Source organism: Megalops cyprinoides, chromosome 8, assembly GCF_013368585.1.
Source record: "Megalops cyprinoides isolate fMegCyp1 chromosome 8, fMegCyp1.pri, whole genome shotgun sequence".
NCBI lineage: Eukaryota > Metazoa > Chordata > Actinopteri > Elopiformes > Megalopidae > Megalops > Megalops cyprinoides.
Genome location: NC_050590.1, coordinates 8,510,833 through 8,526,963, shown reverse-complemented (window position 1 = coordinate 8,526,963; position 16,131 = coordinate 8,510,833). Strand labels below are relative to the sequence as shown.

At 41.4% G+C, this 16,131-nt stretch overlaps 1 protein-coding gene across 1 annotated transcript; it reads right to left on the bottom strand.

Moving 5' to 3' along the window:
- Positions 1-834: 834 nt before the first annotated feature.
- On the bottom strand, positions 835-15,545 carry LOC118781817 (ras-related protein Rab-8B-like). Its single transcript, XM_036534909.1, has 8 exons — positions 15,352-15,545; positions 5,078-5,138; positions 4,404-4,464; positions 3,517-3,594; positions 2,128-2,217; positions 1,806-1,871; positions 1,237-1,287; positions 835-932 (listed from the first exon to the last, which is right to left on the bottom strand). Exons 1-8 carry the CDS (start codon positions 15,473-15,475, stop codon positions 843-845), a joined length of 621 nt encoding a protein of 206 aa, XP_036390802.1. The 5' UTR covers positions 15,476-15,545; the 3' UTR covers positions 835-842.
- Between the last annotated feature and the right edge of the window lie 586 nt (positions 15,546-16,131).

The following is a 16,131-nucleotide window of genomic DNA, read 5'->3' as shown; positions in this document are numbered from 1 at the left end:
CCTTAAGGTTAGCATGGTACATGAAGGCAGCAAGCACTTTCATTGTTTTTTCCTATGATTCATTACATTTCTTTTTTCCTGTGACACCATATATTTAGGTTAAAATAAAATTCACTTTTGTTATCAATACATTAAGAAATTAAAAACACATTTTGAGCATGTATAACGTATGTGTCAATAGAACACAAAGGCTTTTGATCTGAAACTTTTTTGTTTAGAAAGACATTTCCTTAAAATGATTTGTTCAGCTTTGGTTTAAAACAAAAACACAATTTGGGTGGAATAAAAATGCAAACAGTAAGACACACTCATTCACACACACAGAGACTCTCAATTTTTCATTGCAGTATGTTCCACTGTGGCACATCCTGTTTCTCTCTGGTTACTGGCATTTCAGCTTGTGCTTCTGAAGGACATATACAAAGACAAAACTAAAACAGGAAGTGCTACAACTGTATTTTTCTGCTTACTAAACACTTTAGCGAGATCCAACCAATATTGCCACCAGCTCTAAGTGTGTTCGCAAGTAGAGTAAAAATAAAATTGGTTCACAGGAACTGAGGCCATGACTCCAACCTGCTTAACAGTTCCATCCTGGCATTCTGGAACAATCTTTCTCTCTTTTTTTTTGCTCATTTTCATTTCTAAAATGAGATCTTAAGACCCCTTTCCACCGTGGTCTGTAGAATACACAGCTCTTAGCAGCAGTGTCCTCCTCTACTCACAGGCGGGGCAACATCGTGCTTTCATAGAAGCAGAGAGGTGAGCTGTGTGGGGCAGCCCAGAGAGAGGGTAGGGGTAGGGGGAAAATATCGGGGAGGTGGGGGGGGGGGGGGGGTCCCTTACAGCAGCATACATCGGAAAAAGCTCTTCTTGGACCGGTTCTCTGTGATTTTGACAGGCCCTCCTCCCCCTGGTGGAGTGGTGTCGTTCTGAGAGAGGAAACAGATGGGGAACAAGACATTTGGCACCATGTCAGGAAAGCAGACTCTCTTATAAGTAACCATTACATAACTGGCTAGAATGAAACTGCATAATAGATCATTTTGCTGACTGGGAAGTGGCCATAAGCACCCTGTGGATGGAGAGTGAAAATCAATGCGAGAAAATATCATGGCCCTGCTTAAAAGCTTTTACATACTCAGACATAACCGTTTATACGAAACATTTACTGCTCAGCTTGTGAATGATAAATAACACCTTGACCGTGTCACATAATGTATGACACAAACTCACCATCTTTCTGTTGAGTCTGGCCAAAATGTCCCTGGCAAGTGTGAAAAAGGCCTGGAAAGTGATCAGAGTTGCACATAACTTTACAGTTTAGATTTATACAACAGAGTTCCTATATCACACAATACTGCACATCTAAAATTTAGCAGCAGGGACAACAGCTAGGCAGAAGGTTCTAGCTAACAGTCATGCCGTATTATTCAAATGGTAATCCTCATATGAAAAAAATATGCTCAACTGCATGTTATGCCCTCAAAACATGTTATGCCTTATTATTTTTTTACATATAAAAATTAGATGTGGTTCTGAAAATTAAGGTTTTCTGTGGATAAAAATATAAAGATCTCCATTTAAAATCCAACCACATTCACACTTCATCAGTGATTTCTATTTCACCACTTGAAGCCACTGCTATCCAATTGAGAACATGTTCTTATTGAATTGAATTCCCTGAATAAAATTTGGCAAGATCTCATCACTATTCATAAGATCATTTGTTTACACATGAAATAATCTTACAGTATGCAGAAAATGACACACATAAATTCAGATTTACTTCCATGAATTCTCACCTCCTCTACATTTATGCTGGACTTTGCACTAGTTTCCAAGAACTTGATCCCATAATCTATTGCTAACTGCAAAAAGAAAAAAATCAATAGCATATCAGTAAAATGGCTTGCAAACATGTTATCATAAGCTAAAAGACAGTAAACATTCTACAACAAGCCAGAATTGATCATGTAAATAAAGATAAATGATATATAAAATATAACGCTGAAATATAGATGTAAAAAATTCCTCACATTTATCACAAAGTGGTGCTGTAGGATCAGATTGTCTCTCTATACGTCACATGTTGCTGGAGGAGAAAATCAGAGGGTGAAAAGTTACCTTTTCTCCTTTCTCTTTGGACACCTGTCTCTTGTCATTCATGTCACACTTGTTCCCCAGGATCATCCTTTCCACATCTGACGAGGCATGCTGTGAGCAATTCAGTTATGCATGAATGAACTTGGCACATACCATCTTTTAAATAAAATGCACTGTAATAATTATATCTAGGGTATTAAATACATAACCTCCCTTTAAGTTACACATTCTTGGTGGGTAAAGGTAATATAAATTAGAGGACTTTAAGTCATTATGTAGTCATCATTTAATTTACAAGCCTAATGCCATGCTGGAGGAACACAGCAAAAGCTGCACCACTCAAATACTCCACTAGATGGCAGAAAAGTAAATTTTTTGCTGCCACTGGAGGTTTTTTTGTTTTCTTGAGTTTCATTCAGTTCCATTATTTTAAAAATAAAGGTAATTAAACACCTTTACATACATAAAAGCAGACACAACATTCAAAAAATGTCTCCTAATACCCCACTTAAAAAGCTGCACATAAGTATGTGGCATGCGTGCAGTGTATGATGTTAGAGTATGGAGAACAGTAGTGCTTAAAGCTCCTATCACAAGCAGTAATCCTGTTCTCACAGTGCTGCTTTGTGGGATAATCTGAGACACATGAAAATGGGGAAGAACTGTAATAGGTATCATCATTCAAACTTTCAAAAAAAAGTCCCTAACATGTGAATACTAGTCCCTCTGTGCTATGACTATAATGTATGCCAGACCTCCCTGTCACATTGTACATTGTGAATTTGCCCTCCTGACCTGCACTGACCCTGTGTGTGGCGGAAACACACACAGTGGTCCACTGATGCTCTGTAACCATGAAATAGAATTATGTATCCTATTTATCACAACAGCAACTGAATTTTCATAAGAATGCAGCAGTGTTGCATACTGCAGTGTTTCTCAAACCTCTCCTGGCGGCCCACTGTCCTGCGTATCTTCTATCTATCCTTGCTGCTTGATTAAATCAGGTGTGCTCAGCTAATCAAAAGTGCCACTGATGAGTTCAGTCAGGTAGGTAGAGCAAGGATAGACAGAAGATATGCAGGACAGTGGGCCGCCAGGAGTAGGATTGAGAAACACTGGTATAGAGGTAAGGGCTGTATGTGGTAAGCGGAAAGTGGCAGGGCTTGTGGCCAAAAGGTTGTTGGTTTGATTCCCTACTTGGCCATTGCTGTTGTACAGATAAAATTGTAACCTACTGTAATGTAATGTAATGTAATGTACCATAACTGGAATGTCAGAACACAGTAAAGGTGTCATTCAGTGATGGCAGCACAGATCACATACTGGTAAACCTTACACGTGCCTGTGTGAGAAGGTACATGCTCACATACAGCTGGCTAAAAGAGCTCAGTCCCCTCCATCACTCACCTCCTCGATATTACGGATCCAGTTCTTGATGTTATCAAAGGACTTCTCGTTTGTGATGTCATACACAAGCAATATGCCCTAAGAGACAGAGGGAAGATACAAAGCGAGACAAAGGTCCCAGATCAGTGAGGGCATTTCTTAATAAATTTGCGCTGTGAATAGCATCAACGATGCTGCAGTAAGTCTAAAATCAAACCTCTGACTTCATCCAAACCTTGTGCCTGACCAGAGTCTTCCAGTCAAAACACAAGCATCAGGGCTCTGTTCATGTGTTCACAGCAGTGCCATTAACGCTCTAAGGGAAGTATAAACTCCATTTATGTAGCACGGCAAATACTGCCCCAACAACACTGCTGGGACGCAATAGGTTGAACCACCGGTTGGGTGGTTTTATCACACAGATCATTCCAGAATCCAAATAGTTGGGGGGGGGGGGTTGTTCTGTATTAAGTCTTACACATGCATAAAATATGTTTGCTGAAATGCCTTTCTTTACAAAAACTGATCACATGCCCCTATTGTCCCACTGAAATTAGAAACCTATATGCTAAGTCAAGATTCGAAATGTTACTCAGGTTCCACTGCCAATTCGCAAATGTAAAACTTTCCCTGAATTGTCATGCTGAGTGGAAAAAAAAAATATTAAGACATGATTATAGCCAACCAGAGCACTTTCTCACCTCCACAAAAACACACATTTATGGCCACGCATATAAAAATGCTGTTCAGATTTTGTCTGATACAGGTCGAAAGCCAACATGTATCGGCTTCTGACTTTGCTTTATAAAATTTTGGTGTTTTTTCATACTTGGCAGATTGTTTTGAAGTTGTGAAGGATAATACAGTTAATGCACTGTAATAACTGCACAGCACTGACTGGGTCTCACCATTGCTCCCCTGTAGTAGGCTGTGGTGATGGTCCTGAACCTCTCTTGCCCCGCTGTGTCCCTGTGGGGGAAATTAACACCCACACAGACACATATGCGCACGCACGCACACACACACACACACACACATGTTAAAAGGTGCCCCAGACATCCTCTCTCCTTCACTCTGTACCCCCTAGCTCAATGGCTATGAAAGGGGGCAAGCCAGCCCATCCATCATGGCTTCCTCTGTCTGTCAGACTGAGAGCAGAGACCTACGCAGGTTCAGAATGAGGACACATTAATCACACATTTTGTAAACAGAATGAATACGAATACAGAGCTGGGACGTCATACAATCTTAGATCAATGTCTAATACGCTTCCTCCCCCTTTTTCTCTTCTTATTATACAAACACATATGTGTGTATGGTATATGTCTATGGTATTTACCTATACTACATATATTATGTACGCAGACACTATAGTTTGTGAATTCTGATTCTACTGCCTTGAACTATATCTCCTCATTAATATAATGTCATAGCATGTGATTGTGAATGTACTTGTTCAGTTCTCTGAGGTGCTATAGCGTGCTTAGAGCCTTTTATGGATGTCTTAGATATTGCAGAGTAAAACCAGACCACTGACAGCATATTTCCCCCCAAAGTCCAGATGTCAATAGCCACTACTCACCAGATCTGGAGCTTAATCTTCTTCCCATTCAGCTCTATTGTTCTGATTTTGAAATCAATCCCTAAAATCAGAGGCAAAAGAACAAGACGTTCTTTAATGCTTTTTAAAAAATCTATTTTTACATCAACACTTTAAAAAAAAGTATCTAGGCCTATACATCACCACTTGTACTATGAATACCCTTACACTTTAGGCCCTGGATGACCACCCTTCCAGGGGTCAGGAGGACAATTAGGAATCATATGGAAGCTATGTACCAGCAGAGCTGCAAGTTCATTATGGAGGCACATGCATGGCTCTGTCTGGTTTATTTCAACCAGGGTTCAGTGCACTTTCTCCAGACGGCCTACAGTTGTTCACATTCCTTCCTGCCTCTGGGTTAAGAGTGAAGGTGACCAAAGACAGGGGCTCTCCGAACTGACAGATTCATTCAGACAAACAGCTCAGTGCGAGACTGATACGGCACCACAGTATATTTCCTTCCTTCAATGCCAACAGTCGATCAATACAGCTAAACATCAACATCTTTAATTTTCTGACTGGAGCCTTGATATTCCATCAGCCGAAATGAAGTGACAAAACATGGGGTCAATGTGAGAACGGTGAGCATTGTTTGGATAGAATCACCTCGGTGCTACCCTTTACCTGTACACTAAAAGAAAACTACCTCGCAGCGCTTTATAATAAAACAGAACATGAATCCTAGGGCAAGCCTTTGGGAGGATGCACCAACTCCACTGACTTTGTTGGTTGGTGCCTGGTACATCAAATGTCCAACTAAGTTATTTTACCAGGATCACTTTTCAATAATATCTGAATGGATTATATTTATATATAAAAATAGATAATTTAATGATCCAAAAATACTGTTGGGTCTGCCCTGTTTCTCCTTGTTGCAATAGTGTTCAGTACAGATTCACTCTATCTCCCTGTTACACAGATTAATATAGCCAAGGGGAATGCACTTAAAAGGTCTAGACCTGCAGAAAGATTACAAAAATAGCCTTTATTTTTGTTCTGTCTTTATGAAAACAGCCAGTCAATGAGTGGCAGACGTTTGGGCACCAGCCCTTCTCAGGGGCATTAAGACACAATAAACAGAAACTTGCATTTTCAATGTTTTCTGATCAATACTAATTGCAAAAACAACATTAACATGATGCATTAAGATGACATTAAGAGACATTAAGATGATGCAGTTAATGAAGCATCAAGACAGTTATCGTATGATAATTATGCAGGAGAACTACTGCACATTGAAGGGCAAGTGGAAGCATTAGATGCTGGTGACTAATTGATGCCAACTGCATCTACTTCAGAAATATTTAGGCAGGGAGTCCAAGAACGCAACAACAATCCAATTCAGTCTTAATACAAGTATGATGACGCGTATCAAACACTAAACGTCACACTTAATGTCCACGACAAACACATCGGCGATATTTATCATGGTTTTTTTTCTGTTCATCTACACCATGAATGCTGAACACTACCTTAAAGGCAAAGGACTGAAAAATAACACATCACTCACTTGGGACGGCATGATGCTTTGTATGAGAAATCACCAGCACGGCAAAAAGCATTAAATAAAATGGAATTTTGATGTCACAGTGTCCCTGGTAGGACCGCATCTCCCCCGTAGAGAAGAAGGTGTCTGAAGAAGATAACAAACTGCAGTAGGAGTAACCAACAACATGTCTGCTACGCCACAGTCCCTGTCGAATGTAGTCTTAAATAGGAGCACGGACAAGACAAAAAAAACAAGAATTTCTACCAAATACTCACATCACGAAACCCTGGCGGTGGGGACAAAATGAGCTTGTGGTCTGAATCCGCTTGGGCGACGTCTGACACTACCCGGCACACTTGAGCCAGTACCAGTATTGGTGCATTCACCTGTCCTGAGACCTGGCTGCTGCCCAGTACCCAGAGCGATCCTTTTATTAATCCCAGTCCCAATAAGCCTCTTTAGGTCGGGATGTTTCCGCTATCAGTGGCTCCCAGCCCTCCAGCGGCTTCAGCGCTGACAGAGGGATCCGCTCAGCAGCTGCTAATGTTCATTATCCACACCATGCGCTGCCAACGCCAGCGCTACCGTGCATCCCTTCCAATCCCCGGGCCCTGACACCAGCCTCTCGCAGCTATATAAAGCTGCAGCACCCTCCTGATGTTAGCTCATCTCTGCAGCAGCTCCTGAAAGCCACCAAAGAGGGAGATCCATGCGGGGGCCCATCACCCGGTCACAGCAGAGGGCTGGGTAGCACGGTATATTATGGTGACCTTAATCGTTCACATCAGGAACTTTTATAAATGCTATTTACATTTATTAGCTGTTTGTAGAGTGTGCTATTAACCCTTGATAAAAAGAAAAGGGCTTCAGGGTGGGGCTCAGTTTTTCCTCATAGGTTTGTCTTTGTGAAAGTACAGAATGGGCTTGTCAAAAGGTTTCACGGAAAAAAACAACACCTTTTGCCATAACCTCCCGTCTTGACAGACAGCTCAGATCCAGAACAGCCCCCCCAACGGGTTCAAGGACAGACGGGTCACAGTTGGCAAGAGCTGGCAGAAACAAGCTGAGCGGCTGGCGCGGGGGTTCATATTCACTCCTAACGAGCTTTAACGCTTAGGTGAACAAGAGGAGGGAGGATTTATAAATAGCAGCCAGACTTCGGCTACATTCAAATAAAAGTCGCAGAGAGGAAGTGGTGAACTCCACTGCAGCTCTAGGCAGCCCTACGCCACTGGCCGCCGTTTCCGCTACGAAGCACACACAGGTGACACGAAGCAGGCTGTGTGTGTGTGCCTCGCACTGGTATCATCTCTCCTTTTCCCTGATCTAGTTGCTGGTGTAACAGACCACATATTTTCTACACATATACTGCACATGTATGACAAACAGTTGGCTCGGTGTGCACTGTGCTGAACTTGATATCAGTGAACGCGCCATTACAAAAGCGACAAGTGTTCTGGTTTGCTGGCTTCAAGGGCTATGGTCTAGAACAAAGCTATGATAGCAGGGAAGATAACATCACAGCTTCCTGTTACCAACAGGAAACACCGAGAAAAGGAACTAATGAAGGCGCAAGGAATACAGATGTCAAATATCTGGTCTTAATGTAAAGAGTGCCTGTGGTCAAAGGCTGCTGCATTCTGTTAATGGTCCTCTGAGGCTACTGGTGAGAGTTAAAGGGCTCTTCAAAGGTTGTATTTAGACACATTTTGAAAAGGATCTGACATATTTGACAGTTACCAAGTTACAATGAAAAACTGAAATGTAATAATGATAATAATAGTATCCTTTTAGAATAGCATTTAATCCATAAAGGCCCCAAGTCTCGTGAGAAATTAGAGGAAATGAATCATTAAATATTTAAAGGATAGACAAAGAGTGGTGTTAACCGAAGAGAAGGGGACGTAAACCTTACAAAGTCCTGCTGTCTCCAGCATCACAACACAAAGGGATAATTGACTGCTAAGAATCTGCTCCACAGTGGCTGAATTCCGATGGCCACGGTCCAGATTCTCCCTCAGAAAAATGGACACTACGATGTAGGGACTAATGCAGAGACTAGGAGAAAGACTTGTCACCACGTGCATAGGGGGTTAACAGTGGGTCAGGGTCCAGTGGCCCTCTGCTTTGCAATGACCATCCTAGCCCAGGAAGTGGCCACAATGCCATTCCCTATGGCCGTCAGGGAAGCCTGCAACATGTCCAGGCTCAGAGGTCGCTGACCTCACTCTCAAGCATGAGGAAGTGACGCTGTCTGACTGTCAAACAGGCAAAGGAATGCTGCACCCCCCCCCCCCCCCCAGCCAGCACACAAACACACAAACACACACGCATACACACACAATCCGCTGACTGTCACGAGACCCAGATGTGGCCTCTGACAGACTAGCCTCTATCCACTCAGCCCCCCACAGACAGGCAAGGCTCTTACAAGGGGGCGGGGCTACTTCCACCACGGCTAACACTTAACCATTAACACTTAACAGCCAACAGTGTCACCAAACCAAAAAGACGCCCCCCCCCCCCCCCCCCAAAAAAAAAAAACTATGCTACTTTGTTTTTTTTTTTTTTTTCTCATCATCAGGGAAGCTGTCATGCATGTGCCTGCTCCACCAAGACTTCCTTCAGACAATCTTCACTCTCCATGCAGCTGTTTAGTCTGGCCTTTCGTATTAAAAAAAATTACACAATTTGTACATTGCATGAAATTGACAATGCTTTTATAATAATTTTTAATAATTCTTCTGTATGTATTCTGGGATTCCAAATTTAATCAAATTCATGAGTTCATGTCATTATGTAGAATTTCAACTGAACGGAAATGAAAACACCATGTGATAAAATCTGTCAAAATGGGAAACTTTGTTTTGATGTTTTGTTATCCCTTATTAGCATGCTATAACTCTTTAACACCGTTTTCACTGCCGTAAGGGGAAAATGCTACAGTATATGTTGCAGTACTTATAACACTCATGTTAGCAGAATATTCTGCAAGACTTTGAAGGACAAGGCTTTTTTTTTTTGAGCACAGGATGATGACACATGTGACCCGGGAGGCCAGACTCCAGCCCACCATCAGGAATGAAAGATGCTGTTATATTTACTCTCATTCATCACTCTTTCCGTACTGCTCAGACAGTGCAGGTATGCCTTCTTTTATGGTGAACTCCAAACTTGACCAAAAGCCACAACTAATATATTTTCAACTTCCAGTGTCAATATACTATAGTCTTTATGTTTTGCACAGTGAGCACCGCATTATACCGGGCAAATGAGGTGTTTAACTAATTTTATTGTTGAACTTCAACATAAACAGAAAACGACAAGAAGAGGACAATTTTATATGTATTTTTACTTTACATGAGTACATGTTTAAAACCTCCAAAGTATACAGGGATATACAGAAATACAGTATTTCTTTAGGAATTAGTGTTTGAAATATTTTTACTTTATTACAATGTCTAAAAGCTCAAACCCCTAGTCATTTCAACAAAGGAGAAAGAACAGGACAAAGGAAAAATGCAAACTGAAAAGGCAATTCTACAGTAGTTTGTAATTAATTAAAGTGTGCACACAAATCTGTCTGCCTTTCTTTGCTACATAAAAACAAGTATCTACTACTGACACTTTCATACATTCCTTTAGATAGAGGATAGTCTCTACCGCTTGCCGGAACACTGCAGCTCTGTGATGTAACGCACTTTGTGTTTTCAAGAGTTCTGTCATTATCTAGAACAAATGAGCTGGGTAATGACAGCCCAACACTTCCTACTTTATGGCCAGGAAGACTCTTCACACTGACAAAGACAATCAAACAGCTCTGTGCACTCTGACAACCGGGAAAGGCAGCATGACCTCTGAGCGTAGGAAAAATGACTCATACAAACAAGGTGCCGTTTAACACAGGGCAGGGGGTGGGGTGGTGGAGTGCACTGTAATATTGCGTGACTGAAATCATATGAAAATCATCAAGTAGTGTCAATATATCTACCATTGGTCTACCTTGAAATATCACTACTAGCAGAGGCCCAAAAAATGGTATCAAGTTAACGCCAACTAAACATTTCGGGCATATAGGTCTAAACATGTCCTGATCAATTAGCTTTGGAATGTCAGACTAGTTCTCTTCACCTTTCCTAATGCAAAAAAAAATTCGGATATATGATACTCCGAGTTGTTGGTTATGAACGGCACCTGTTAACTTTACCTTTGCTGTGTCTTAACGGTAGAAGTAAAGTGATTACCTGACATTATATCTAAAATTAAGTGACTGAGCATCAGTGAAACATTCAGTTTTGTATTCTTTCCGCAGTGGCATACAGTACAACACACCACAGCAGATTTCTAGTTTTACACAAAAACAGAAATGTATTTCAGTGCCCTGCCAGAGGAATGATGACGTGAAAAAAAAAAAAGAACGTGCCGAGACTTCATCAACTCTTCTACAGCACACGAGGCAGTTGTTTTAGCCTTGGTACTTCTTGAAGCTGAACGTGACATCTCCCATTTATTAAAGGTAAATGGTGTTACAACATATGCATCAAGAGGACACCATCAGACACTCCACCTCAATGTCATTCACATCCCAACAGAGCTCTTGCTCTGCTACCTAACTGACAAGAGTGATTCCAGACGTGACAAGCACCGTGAATGCCATTCATTCGGGCTGAAGTCAGCACTACAGTTTTTAAAAAGCTGCTCTTTATTTGGAACCGAAAGGTCGCTGATTCCATTCCCCATTGGGGCGCTGCAGCTGTACCCTTGGTCAAGGTACTTGACCCAGAATTTCCTCAGCAAATATCCAGCTGTATAAATGGATAGCATGTAATATTTGTAACATAAGCAAGTCGCTCTGGACAAGAGTGTCTGCTAAATGACAATAATGTAGCATAATGTAACACTGGAGCAAAGTCTCAACATCATAAGACAACAGTGAGCTCCATTAGGGCTTTAATGAGCCTAAGAAGGCTGGCTCTGGAGGCAAACTGCAAGTAGCAATTTACCCAAAGTCAGCAGATACATTTCATTATGATTACGAAATCAGGACTCAGAAAGAGATCAGTAGTTCTTGCATTCTATCAAGCAAGTCAGAGCCTCCTGCATGATGCTACATTGCATACTGTTCTGCCATTTTTAAAGCATTGAGGCCAGAACATCTTAACCACTTCCAGGCCTTTAATTAGCAGGGCACATGACTGCATTCAGCACCTCATCTTGTACCTCTTAACACACACTGCTCTCTTTGGAGAATGGCTGGGATATTAGCCATCCTCTGATCACTGCCACTCAGACACCCTCCAAGGGGAAATAATATATTACACCAACTACTGATCAGTATACGATAAATACACTAAATCAATCCTAGACATTGGAATGGCCTATTTCTCTCCTCAACCTCCCAATCCTATGTGTGATTTAAGATGATTAAGATGAGGTTAAAAAGGGAAAAAAGGATCTGTTTAGTTCTTCAGAATGACTTTATTAAAGCTGATATCTTGCTCTGATACAGACATAGCCCATGCTTCTTATTAAATTTATTAAATTTATTTCCGGGTGCAGGAATCCAATGATAAAGAAGACTCAGAAATCCAAACAAGAAGAGAAAGAAAGGGTTGAGAAAAATCTTTTTTCTTACATTCATACTTTGGAATCTCACCCGGGCCTACATCCCATGTCATGTCAAATACAAATCTCACCTCAAAGGAGTAAATCAATCTTATTGGGGTTTTGTGCTTGGGACAGGACAATAGAAGGAAGCTGGTGCACTTGAATATTTTTAAACTGGGGTTTATGTTTACAGACACTTGTCCTTGGGCAAGTGTCTGTAAACATAAACCCCAGTTTAAAAATATGGGGCCCAGAGGTCAAAGCCGTAATAACATAAAACGAGGCTGGATGTCAGTGCTGCTCTTGAATCCTTTCTTTATTTAAAATTAACAAACTTAGTCACTGACCTACATGGTCCAGCAAATTTCAGCAGAAATTTCCATTCGTAACCTTATAATGAAAAATTACCACATTACTCTTCATGCAAGATGTTACAACACATGCCTTGAATCCACTTGCCATGTTTAACTGTAGCTCCACAGCTCCAGGAGACCCATGTCCTTCTAAAAATACAGAGGCTCCATTACATTATCTTGAGGCAAAGTTCAGCTCTGGAAAAACATCAGATGTCACCTCATTTTCCACTGCACCTGTCTCACATTGTTAGATAAGTTAGTAACCAGTGAAATTAATAGCAAGGTAAAAACTAGCACTTGGTCAGTTGCTAACAGCTAGTTACCCTGGTGAAAATGAGGGGCAATTTTAGCACCCTCCTATATCATTCTTTCTGTGATGTTAGGATTAGATACTTCTCCTATCCCCTGTTTTGCCTTTTTGCACATGCAGAAGAGTTCTCGGTGTGAATGAAATGAAAAGGAAATTTCTCACTCTTTCCCTCTACCTGGACACATTCAACATTTATTTTTTATAAAATAATTTTCTAACTGGGGAGATTGCAGTGTTTATTTTGCCTTGTCCTAGACCACATCCTCCTACATCAATTCCATAAACACATCTACTTCTGCCAAATGCAATGTGGCCACACCCTTGTCAGATCAGGCACTACATGACCAACTGTCACCTGGACTTACCCACTTTCAGTGTAGCTTACCTACAGCTGGTTGTTAGTGGAAACAACCTTATAAGCATGGTCACCTTCAAGTGCACCTGGACAGATGTGAGTAAAAGCAAGCCTATACAAACCAAACACGTGGATGTGTGTCCGTACACTGAGCAGACTGTGCATTTCTTTACCGACATATGAATATTTTGAAGCCTTCCTTCCACATGCACCTCATCACGTTTCATTTAGTAACCACCTATCCATCTGCAGGTTCTGCATCTTTTTTTTTGGCTTGTTTTAGAAACAAATTTCATCACAGAGCTATTCCTGCAAATTCCTCTCTGTGATGCTCCACAAGGCTGTCACCACAACACAAACAAGATGGAACTACAACCATTAACCTGCAGTTTGTACCAACTCAGACACACCATGTATGGAAAGGGCTCTCATATGTGATTCTGGTGAGGCTGTCGGTCGTCCGGGTACCCCCTCAACATTCTCTGCAGGGGCGCCACTTACAGATTACTGTAACCTCAGCTGCGGTGATATGTTACCATAACAGCATGAAGCTGCATTCTTAGTACATGCATGAGACTCCAGGTTGGTTGCAGTGAGTTGCACAGACAGCAGAAAGACGCCAGTAGAACCTGCCATCAGAGTCAGCCCTCCCACTGTTCTTTATCTGTTCGACATCTGCACAATATTCATGACCACAGTGTGGTGCTGGGAGGCCCACAACAGCGTCTATCTTCCTGTGGCTGTTGTCTCATCTCCCAAAACTAGCTGTTACAGTGGCCTGACCCATCACTTTCTGTTGACAAGGCAGCTCTTTGTACTCGGTTTCTACTTGCATCTAATTTTTGTGGTCTTAACTGCTGCTTGTATTTTTCGTTGCCTTTGCTGTGGCAGTGGATGGCTGCTTGGAGTGTCGTCACTGCTCCTTTTGAATACCCACAAAAATACCCAGAGGGGTCAGGAAACGCACACCCCCATGACCATGTAATCTTATTTTTATCACAGCTTTCACCTGCACAGCCCTTGTAACTTCTAAATATTGCTGCGACGTGGGGGCTCCGACGACGAATAAGTGCATATGAAAATAAATAAATAAAACTGTCACTTCGGCCAGTTTCTTTTTCCTTTGGTTTCAAAACAGAGCATTGGTAGGCTACATATTCATTCCATGGGTATTAAAGTTTAAACCATGTATTAACAGTGTAAGATGACGTGGTGTTGTCAAACACCCTGACAACATAGTAAGGTTGTTTTAGTTTTATCATCTATATGACGATAAATGCAGGGCTAAAGCTAAAAAAACTTTTTCGACATAACTCGACTGGTATTTCACGTACCTAAAAGGTACATAAAGGGAGAAGCTATCTTCTTATGGTGTGCTTATGTAGGTAATTTGGTTATTGGTAGGTTATTGCTGTGAGTGCAGGGTTTGACCATGTCTTAGACAACTGCCGCACATATTTCCTTTCCTTTTCCTTTCGTCGTGTAAAAGTGGCCATTAACTCACAGACAGGTGTACGTTATGTCTAAAGACCAAAAAGCCAGCAAGACTCAAGTTCTTTGATAAGCTATTCTAAATACTTAAAAACACGCATGAGATACTTGCCATCCCTCCTTTTCAAATAACGGTTTATGTTCCAAACAAGTACAATGACAGACGATGCATTCAGCTTTAAAGCTTTAAAATGCTTTTAATCCATCGGCTATAATTTGAAACAAACCAATAAAATTAGAAAAACGAATTCTGAATAACGAGGCTACCCACACAGGAATTTATACACTTAAAATACATCGCTAACAGTTTAAGTGGTCGTCAATGACAGATTCTAGTTAATCTTTCTACCTAGCTTGCCAGCTAACTAGATGCAAAATAAGATGACATAGAAAGACAACAGAGCATTGTAGCTCACTAAGAAACTTAGCTTTCTAGTTCGTGATGATAGCAGAAGTAAGCCATTTCCTGTCTCTTACTAGAGTAAAGATGCGCTGAAGTTTCTAGGCCTTTTCCTGTGTCACTACCGTCGTATTGTACTGTCTGTTTTCAACGGAGTAACTCAATTAGCGCTATCTAGACAGCCAGCCAACTCGCAGCCCCTCACACCCCCCTCACCCGAAAAGGACAGAACCCGGTGAACTGACCTATTGTAGATATAAAGGTGGTGTTGAAGGCGTCTTCGCTGAACCTGAAAAGGAGACATGTCTTGCCCACACCACTGTCTCCTATGAGCAAGAGTTTAAAGAGATAGTCGTACGTTTTCGCCATTTCCCAGCCCGCTGTTTTTTACCCTTTATAAATGACAATGCAACAACAAGCAATCCAGCCCGTGCTTCTATCACAGTGCCCATACAGTGAAGGGAAGAGAGGGCGTGAGTGTAATTACGTCAATGCCCGAGTCCGCAAAGTGTGCTATTGGATTGTGGGTAATATAGTTCAAAATGGGATCGCTTAACATTTTATGGAATAGCTGTAATCAAGACAACGTGTTTAGCTACAAATAGGTGGTATAAAACACGCATAAGTACTGTTTCAAAGACCAGCGAAGGACACAAAAGATGGTATTTTGTCCCTCGGAATAATCAATGAGAGATATATCTTATATTGAAAGCCAGGCTATTCGCGATTGAATCATTTTGTAACGGCGTTCGAGCTTTTTGATTTCGCGTGATGAAAAGTTGGCACAGTTCGTTGGTACGTTTTTTAAATTGAATACCTGATAAAAAGCGTCTGCCAAATGAATAAATGTAAATGTAATGTAAATGTACATACCTGGTCACGTGGGATGAATAGGGCCGCAACAGAAACTTCACCCAAAGCAGGTGTGCAGCGCACATGTTCGCGTTAATTTCTCTCTGTCGCCAGGAGAGGCCGCCAATCAAAATCAAATTTTTCAAAATCAAAGATTTCTTGAACAGCTGAAA

What these genes read in the sequence shown, in the direction of transcription:
- LOC118781817 (XM_036534909.1), bottom strand. Translation starts at nt 15,475, where the DNA reads ATGGCGAAAACGTACGACTATCTCTTTAAACTCTTGCTCATAGGAGAC. An exon ending in CACCTTTATATCTACAATAG is followed by an intron (nt 5,139 to 15,351) that starts GTCAGTTCACCG and finishes CTCTGATTTTAG; the next exon opens with GGATTGATTTCAAAATCAGA. An exon ending in GGATCCGTAATATCGAGGAG is followed by an intron (nt 2,218 to 3,516) that starts GTGAGTGATGGA and finishes AATTGCTCACAG; the next exon opens with CATGCCTCGTCAGATGTGGA.